The sequence below is a fragment of the Hylaeus anthracinus genome, unplaced genomic scaffold (genome assembly GCF_026225885.1).
Source record: "Hylaeus anthracinus isolate JK02 unplaced genomic scaffold, UHH_iyHylAnth1.0_haploid 11981, whole genome shotgun sequence".
NCBI lineage: Eukaryota > Metazoa > Arthropoda > Insecta > Hymenoptera > Colletidae > Hylaeus > Hylaeus anthracinus.
The window spans coordinates 8,317,543-8,327,291 of NW_026534329.1; the positions used below are offsets into that span (position 1 = coordinate 8,317,543).

Genomic DNA, 9,749 nt, shown 5'->3' on the forward strand with positions numbered 1-9,749 from the left:
TAATATCAGATTCAAAGTTTGCTGGTCAAATGAGTCATAAATACCAAGTTTCATGAATATCTAATAACTTTTTAATGTATATGTCGGCCATATTGGATCCGCCATTTTAAATTTTGCAATTTTTACATAAGTGTTAATGTTATATCCGATGTACAGTTAGAGATATAAGAAAAGTGCAAACAAAAACCGTCTCTGAAGGAGATAAATTCTTTTTCTGTATGAAAATATAAATTATACAGGGTGTCCCAAAAATGTTGTAACACCTTGAAAGGGGTGGTTCAGGAGGTGATTTGAAACAACTTTTTCCTATGCGAAAATGTTATCCAAGCATTCGTTAAGGAGATATTAACAGATAAAGCCCAGCCAATCAGAGCGCGAGTATGTCGGTGGAGCGCCAGCAGTAGACGTGGCTACGTGCTAGGCGGCTGCGCTCATACGCTACCGCGGGCGCTCCACCGGCATACTCGCGCTCTGATTGGTCGATGTTTTCTCTTAATATCTCCTTAACGAAGCCTCGGACAACATTTTCGCTAAGGAAAAAGTTGTTTCAAATCACCTCCTGAACCACCCCTTTCAAGGTGTTACAACATTTTTGGGACACTCTGTATAGTAGTTTTAGCAGTGCGACATATTTTTTAGCTATTACATTACTTTTACCTATTCTTTATACGTAGATTATCCTCGAATACGATGACCAAAAAAAAACGCGTGGATTTTTGTCAACGGTCTTCTCCTGCTTATTACGACTCCTGCGACTTATTTATTTACTTTGCAAGGAGAATCGTACGCGGCGTGAAACATGAAGCTCGTGAACAATTGCGAGTAGCGCTTTCGAAAATAGATTCGCGAGCTCGACGACTGCGTGGCGAACGAACCTTGGTTGAACATGACGTAAAAGCCTCGCGGGGAGATGAGTGCGCACATGTGAATTGTATCTTACACTATTTCTGTGGAATTTCGTTCGAATCGGATCCATTCTTGCCCCTATTACTTCCGCATTCTACGCCGTACAAACGCGTTCACTTTTCTTCGAGCGTTCGCCTCTTTAACTCTAGTACCGCTTTTCATTTCGATGGGTCGATTTCCATTACTCTTCATGAATGCTCTTTCTAACCGACTTCGAAAAGGAGGAGGTTACTCAATTCCACATGTATATTTTTATTTTTTCGTTATTTTTAGCGAATGTTGTGGAAGTAATAGGGTTTTCTTTTTAATTATATCTGGCAAATTAAGATGGAATTGGAAATTATGAAATTCTTTTGTTGGATTATCTTTATAAGAATATTTGCAAATATCGCATACCATTAATTTTTTAAATATAAGTACAAATATTTATATATTTATTTATTTATTTACAATTTTTATTTATTTATTTATTAAATATTTGCAAATATTGCATACCATTGATTTTTTAAATATAAATAAATATATATATATAGTTTACAATTATATTTTAAAATATTTATAATTATATATATACAATATAAATTTTTATATATCAATCGCATGTATTTTATCCTAATTTTTACAACACACAAAAAGAAATTATCAAATATCTACAGGTCCAATAATTTGACTGACACTAAACCTAAATAATTAGCAAAATAATCCACAAGATTGCTAAATGTCCTTATAGGAAAACCTACTGCCAAGATTTACGCTCGCGCAACAAAGATACAAATTTTTCACGTTCTTAATACAACCCTGATATAGTTGGCAACCTCCAATGACGCGTAGCACGTCGATACTTTTAAAGTAGCAAATATCTTGGTAATTAATAATTAATATATCAATAATATACCAAGATTCATGAAGATGCAATAATTTTTCAATATACATGTCGGCCATATTGGATTCGCCATTTTGAATTTTGCAATTCTAATATCAGATTCATAATTTGCGGCCCAAATAAGTCATAAATACCAAGTTTCATGAATATCTAATTATTATTTAAATATACATGTCGGCCATATTGGATCCGCCATTTTGAATTTTGCAATTATGATATCAGATTTAAAGTTTACTGATTAAATAAGTCATAAATACCAAGTTTCATGAATATCTAATTATTATTTAAATATACATGTCGGCCATATTGGATCCGCCATTTTGAATTTGGTAATTATAGAGAACAGGTACATCCTCACCGATTTCGATGATTTTTAAATATGTTGTAGAAATCAACATTTTGAACAACTTTTTCCTATACATATAACCGTCGCTCGGCCTTAGTTTCCGAGATATTTGCAAAATACCATTGATGCTACAACAATGAATATTGCGTATAAATACGCGTCTGTGACAGCGTGTGTGTAAGCGTTCAGTCGTCGATTGTTTAGGCTCGGAATACACATACGCGACTGTGAGTCTGTATGCGTTAGCTATCATTCGCTGGTCGGCTCGTGTTTCAATCTGTTCCGAGTTCATTTATACATATAAAGTAGCGCATGATCTGTATTCGTACAGTAAAAAAATGGGGTTCCGGGGGCTCGCTCCCGGTCGGGGGTTTGGTGGCGAAGCCCCCAACAACGAGTACTGCAGCGCACCACTCAGGTGTGTACACGGTTAGCCTGAGGGGTGTTTATGCTTTTCATATATGCTTTTCAATTTTTGTAAAAGGATTTTGCGCGAAAATTATACGCATCGAAATTACGGGAACTCACAGACGCGTACGTGTATTCCGAGCCTAAACGATCGACGACTGAACGCTTACACACACGCTGCCACAGACGCGTAACTATACGCAAAATTCATTGTAGTAGTAGCAATGATATTTTGCAAATATCTCGGAAACCAAGGCCGAGCGACGGTTATATGTATAGGAAAAAGTTATTCACAATGTTGATTTCTACAATATATTTAAAAATCATCGAAATTGGAGAGGATGTACCTGTTCTCTATAATTACCAAAAACCGTCCCTGAAGAGGTTAAATACTTTTTCTATATGAAAATATAAATTATATGTATAAACATTCGCAGTCTATTCGTATGTACGCAACATGTTAGAACGCAGCTATAATGAAGGCCAAACATAGTCGCGCGCCAAGAGGGACGAAAATATCTGAATAATAATAATACATCTTTCTCGTACCAAGAGTATACTATATACATTAAAAAATTGAGTGAATAAACTAAAATGAAATATGTATGATGTACAGAAGCAAAGATATATTCGGCACGAGATGTTGCGTTGGTTGCTTAAACTTAAACGATAGCGAGGTCTCCGAGTCATTGCGCTTGGCAAGCCAGAAACTTCACTCTAGCTTGGGAAAGTTACACAGATATACATATATATAACTACTCACTATTAGCATATTTAATAATAGTATATATGTTTATATATATATACTATTATTATATACTGTACTAATAATAGTATATATGTTTATATATATATACTATTATTATATACTGTACTAATAATAGTATATATGTTTACATATATAGTAACATATATATATGATATATATATGTTTACATATATACTATTAATATATACTGTACTAACAATAGTATATATGTATATATATGTAAATATATATACTATTATTAAATATGCTAATATTGACTAGGTTAGCAACACAATACAGGTTAGGTTAACAATGTAATTGTTTTTAACCTTTGCACCGTGAATTCACATTTACCTCAATTCCTAAACATTACGGTTCGCTGAATTCGGTACTAAAGGAGGAAATCACATTAGGCTAAATGTGAATTATTCTTCCTGATTTTTTGTTTACAAAGAAAAATTTAAAATTTTGCTTGACTTTGATTTTAGGTATGTCTTAAAGCACATTTTGTAATTTCTTTCAACTAATTTCACACAGAAATCATCTTTTAATTTAAATAATTTACTCGTTTAATATAAAATTTGCTAACCACCATAATTCATTAATAATTGATAAATTGAAATCACCTACTAAATTAAAATAATTAACTCGTTCGATATAAAATTTGCTAACCATAATCCTGAACGAGTTTACGAATAATTCATTAATAATTACTAAAACGATACTCGGTTTGATTCACGACCATCGGATGACTCACTCATTGATGACGTCACGATATGTAATGACTAGGAACGTTTGAACGTTGCACGTAGTTCTAATAGATAGAGATAGACGGTTTGCGTACCTTTCTTATTCATGACTTAAAAATACCTAGTTGTTGCTGTTTACTTCGTGCGCGTGTTGCAAAGGAAGACGCAGCAACATAGCTTTAAATAATGTTCTACGAATTTCAGTAGAAGCCAGTTATATTTTTCCACAGTGAACAGCTCTCATTTTTAACGCTAAACCACAACTCAAATGATCGAACAAACGTTTCCAAACTTTTGCGTAGTTTCTCGTATAAAATACAATTCTATAAATCACTTCATATTTCTACATAAATTAAATACAATCGTTTCATATATCATTGAATTTAATAACAGATCAAATATGTTTCTATTTAATTGAAGAAAGTATCTCTAAAATCATTATAAAATGTCTCGATTCTTCTATCGATCAATAATTACATTTCAAAAGTTATCCGTAATTCCGTAATTATACATAATTAATTAATCGTTACCGTTAATAACAAGCGAGGAAAAAAACTCACAGACTTCCTAACACAAAAGTACCAAGTAACGAATGAAAAATAGAAAACTGTTTATTCTCGATACTAAAAACTTTTACCGCAAATGATAATTGAGAATAATAACGAGTATCAGCAAATTATACGTACTTTCAAATGGAATTCATTTCCACAAACGAAATATTAATTTCATAAATAATCGATTTTACTCTCTCATAGTCTACGTTCATAATAATTAGACCGGCGGATATTTATGCAAATTCATACTTTTACAAATACAGAAAAAAAGAATTAAAAAACTTGAAAGTGCATTATATCTTCTAAACAGTGCAACATGTATATTTTATATACAGGGTGTCCCAAAAATGTTGGAGGTCCTTGAAAATAGTGGTTCGGGAGACGATTTGAAACAAGTTTTTCCAACAATAATCAAAATTTGTGGACTACTGAACTTCGCATATACAGATCAGTTGTATCCATCAGGTTGAGACTTATACAGGGTGTCCCAAAAATGTTGTAACACCTTGAAAGAGGTGGTTCGGGAGGTGATTTAAAACAACTTTTTCCTTAACGAAAATGTTGTCCGAGGCTTCGTTAAGGAGATATTATCAGAAAACACTGACCAATCAGAGCGCGAGTATGCCGATGGAGCGCCAGCGGTAGCATATGAGCGCGACCGCCTAGCGCGTAGCCAGGCCTACTCCGGTCGCTCCATCGGCATACTCGCGCTCTGATTGGTCAGTGTTTTCCGTTAAAATCTCCTCAACGAAGCCTCGTACAACATTTTCCCAAAGGAAAAAGTTGTTTCAAATCACCTCTCGAACCACCTCTTTCCAACCTCTTACAACATTTCTAGGACATCTTGCATTTTTTGGGGGACAGTCTAATAATAAGAGAATCGATTTTTACAACGACGAAGTTCCAAGCTCGGTATAATTTTTGTTCGAGGCTTTTTTTACAATTATGTACGTGTATACGCAATTTAAATAACATTCTACTGATTAGTTAAAAATAGAAATAATTGAATTTAATAAATTTGTATAATAATTTTAAGTTATTATAAATTTGAAGAAACATGCATTTACGCATATTTTGTATATCCCCCACTCTTCCATTTACCACAAAATGCATAAAAATCCTCGGTCTACTAATACTGTATCAACTTACCTATAACAAGTCTGGACATAGTAGCAGCCATGCCCTTCGAAAGGTCGTAAATGTGCAATTCAACCGTAGCCATAACATCCTCCGCGTTTTCCATCTCGTCTAACTGTAACACGAAAAAAAAACGCACTTAAAACAAAGAAGAAACTCGAAGAAAACCGGGAAAAAATGGTCGCGACGATTCCAACTAGAAACAACGCGTTCGCGCAGGATTAAAATCGACGGATAAATGATTCGCAGGGTGATCGATCAGCGCATACTTCCCGCGCAAACTTTTCGATCGCGTCAAACAAACCAAAGGCAACGAACGTATGCTGATTGGTCGATTCAAACCCGCAGCCCCAATCGACGGGGAATTCGAATCGATCTTTAGTATTCCTCGGCATCGAAACAAAACTCGCGAGAGAAAGCAGCACAGATCGCGAGAGATCAGGTAGCTATTTCTGCGAATACCTACATTACTTGCTTCTATTTTGCGTAACAGTCGTACACTCCCTTTATATCGACTGTGATGGATGAAACAGAGTCGAGGACGTAAATACACCGCTTGCCCTGCACAACTATGCCCCCCCCCCCCCCCAGTTCCCTTTCACTCGAGTTTCTCCAAAATCTCTGGCCGATAGCAGAAAGAACAGTAAAAACGAAACGCGAACGACCCGATGGAACAGGTTCTGGAAAACGTGCGAGCAGAGATGGGAAAATGTCGTCGCGATAGAACTGATTGTTTGATCACTGTCGCGAGCCACCACGTATAGGTCGAGATTCGACTGTCGTACCTCACGGACGTTGGAACCACTGTTGTGGTTGACGTTTTTCACGGCATGCATCAGATGGAGCGCAGTCTGCACGCCAAGTGGATTTGCGTATAACTAAGGTAGAATTTAGCTCCCGATAAAACGGAACTTCTACTCTTTAACGCTATCATGCCCGCGCGTTTCGCGCAAGTCACTGTCGCAGTGTCGCTGCTGGTCGCCGCTCGTCGGCAGCTGCAGTGACTCACCGAAAGTATTCGAACGCTTACTACACGAAATACTTTATTAATTGTGATAGGTATATTATGTAACATTTACTGAAATATCACTAACACTGTAAGGAGGTATGACTCTGCAGATTATATAAATAAAGTTTCAACCAAATCGAAATATGTAAACAATAGATTTGAATTATTTCTTGTAAATATAGAGATTGTTCAAGCCACAAAAGTATTTGAACAGGTCATTTTTAAATCTTTAATATTTAGTAGGTCCACCTTTGGCACGAATAACATCCTGAAAGCGAGTATGCATACTGTTTACTAACTTTTTTGTAATATTTGGCGAAATAGAATTCCAAACTTCAAGTATTTTTTCCTTTGAAGTTACTGTGGATGCTATATTAAATTTTTGTAATTCTTTTGACATTATTGTCCATAGATGTTCAATCGGGTAATTATCAGGGCACTTGAGAGGTGACTCTCAGTCACTGTTAGGTTTTATGCAGCAAATCTAGCAGGAATAATGTTTCTTTAGGTTTAATTTCTTTGGAAATTTAGATAGCTTAGAATTTGTGGCAATAGAATGCTAAGAATCATCTTGAGTTGCCGGCAGATAGTAGAACAAAAGGCCTCGAGTGCAAAGTATTATATAACATTTACTGAAATATTATTAACCCTTTGCACTCGAGAGGTGACTCTCAGTCACCGTTAGGTTTCATGCAGCAAATCTAGCAGGAATAATGTTTCTTTAGGTTTAATTTCTTTGGAAATTTAGATAACTTAGAATTCATGGCAATAGAATGCTAAGAAACATCTAGAGTTGTTGGCAGATACCAGAATAAAAGGTCTCGAGTGCAAAGGATTAACACTGTAAAGAGGTATGACTCTGTAGATTATATAGATAAAGTTTCAACCAAATCGAAATATGTAAATAATAGATTTGAATTATTTCTTTTAAATATAGAGATTGCTGAAGCCACAAAAATATTTGAACACGAAAGAATGAGTTCCACGAATCAATGAAAACACAGTTTCTTGGTCACTAAATGTAAACATTGATTGTTGTTAGTTGTCACCGTACATACATTTGTCAGTTGAGTCCAGCATTCATTGTAAAATAGTACGATATTGATAATATGTCCTAAAACATCTGAAATTCTTGAGAGTAAAAGTCGCGCGCAGGCAGCGCATGCCTACCGACATCACGGCTAAGTTTTATATGCGAAACGTGACACACGGTCTTGCACATTCAAGTTTCCCATAAATGCATAAAGATTCGCAGTCAACTTATAGTTTTTGACCTGAAATGTCGGAAAATGCAAGTTAAATATTTAAGAAACAAATAGTTCAAAAGATACGAGTACATAAAGATATGTGTATTTAGTGTATTTTGACAGGTCTGGACGACGCCATATTGCCTCTACCCATACTCTGATTGGTTCGTAACTCAGTGGCTCATTTTTTTTTTTTGTTAAAACCTATAAAATCTTGTAGTTTTTGACCTGAAAAGTCCGAAAATGCAAGTTAAAAAATTTGGGAAATAAATAGTTTAAAAGATACGAGTACATAAAGATGTGTGTATTTGGCCTATTTTAACATGCTATGCGACGCCATATTGCCTCTTCCCGTCCTCTGATTGGTTCGCGCGAATTGAACGGTCATCTGTGCGAACCAATCAGAGGACGGGAAGAGGCAATATGGCATCGCCACGTCTGTTAAAGTACGCCAAATACACACATCTTTATCTACTCGTATCTTTTAAACTATCTATTTCCTAAATTTTTAATCTGCATTTTCGGACTTTTCAGGTCGGAAACTACAAGATTCTATAAGTTATAACCAAAAAAAAAATGAGCCCCTGAGCCAATAAGATTTATTTTACAAAAAACAGTACTGTAAATTAACTACACAAACTTTATACTTTTGTTAACTAACCTAAACGTTTAAACACAATATATACCTATTTTATTTCATCTTTCGTCATAGACAAAGTTACAAAGCGAGAAAGTAAAAACTATAGAGCGTCGAAATATTAAAGTTATTTGTGTTTACAACCTAGGAAGACGATCACCTGATAATTGGTAAGCATCGCCACTGTGGCCGTAACCGGACACGAATTCACCGGTGCACAGTGGGATGACACTGTAAAAATGTTGGACATTGAAGCAAAAAATAAACATACAAATTTTTAAACCTAAATACATTTTAATGAATTTTTAAACCTTTGACAATTATGTTTCATAGTATTATTACGTTTTGCTTCACTATTTTCTTCATAACATCTGAAATTAGTTACGTTGATCTATTTATCTTTTCTTTAATTTACATTGTAATTCTTGTATTATATGACATTACCAAAAGAATGTGTGCAATATCTAATGTTGGGATTGTAATTCTAAAATAAACAGAAAGATGATTTAAATGTACAACAGAACTTTGTTACATTTGATTGCAGAAGTTATAAATGTTTTACTCAATTATAAAAATCGCCTAAATTCGCCCAGACAATACTTTGCACCATTTGTTTTTAGGAAGTATGTAGATTGTAACCATTCACGTAGTTCTTGCTTTTAGTTGATTTTTCGTCAGAAATTTAATTTAATTGTTGATGCTGCCTTTTTGGGAGACACTAATGGATCTAAGTGGAATGTCTATTATATTTTTCCCAACAATAATAATATTCACTTATCCAGTATCAACTATAAGAAATATGTATATCACAATACAAAAGTTAAAGATTGGAGAAATTAAAAAAAACTGTGGTTTATAACAAAGTTTTGAAACGTATATGCACATACTACGGTACTGTACGAAAAAGGGATAAAAGCTATCTTGAACAGTTTAATATCCACCAGGACCAGCAATATTAACTACTATTCTTTTGGATTATCCCCCTTACACTGTTTAATTAGATGCTTCGAATGCTTAATACACATTGCGTACAGATTAGATTTTAAATGCTGGACTACCAGATTTCATAAGCAACAATTTGAAGAAAAAAAAAGATATATATTCAAAAGGAATTTAAAAATAAAA

At 34.5% G+C, this 9,749-nt stretch overlaps 1 protein-coding gene across 8 annotated transcripts in view; it reads right to left on the bottom strand.

The window, feature by feature from the left end:
• The window catches only part of LOC128885490 (uncharacterized), a 29,425-nt gene that overhangs the window by 18,268 nt on the left and 1,408 nt on the right, over window positions 1-9,749 (bottom strand). For 2 of the 8 annotated variants that reach the window (XM_054139560.1, XM_054139556.1), the window contains exons 1-2: window positions 6,517-6,674; window positions 5,744-5,846 (exon numbers count right to left, since the gene is read on the bottom strand). In XM_054139560.1, the coding sequence (XP_053995535.1) occupies window positions 5,744-5,846; window positions 6,517-6,567 (154 nt within the window). In that variant the 5' untranslated portion in view covers window positions 6,568-6,674. The other 6 variants (XM_054139563.1, XM_054139557.1, XM_054139559.1 and 3 more) reach the window with 6 other exon arrangements.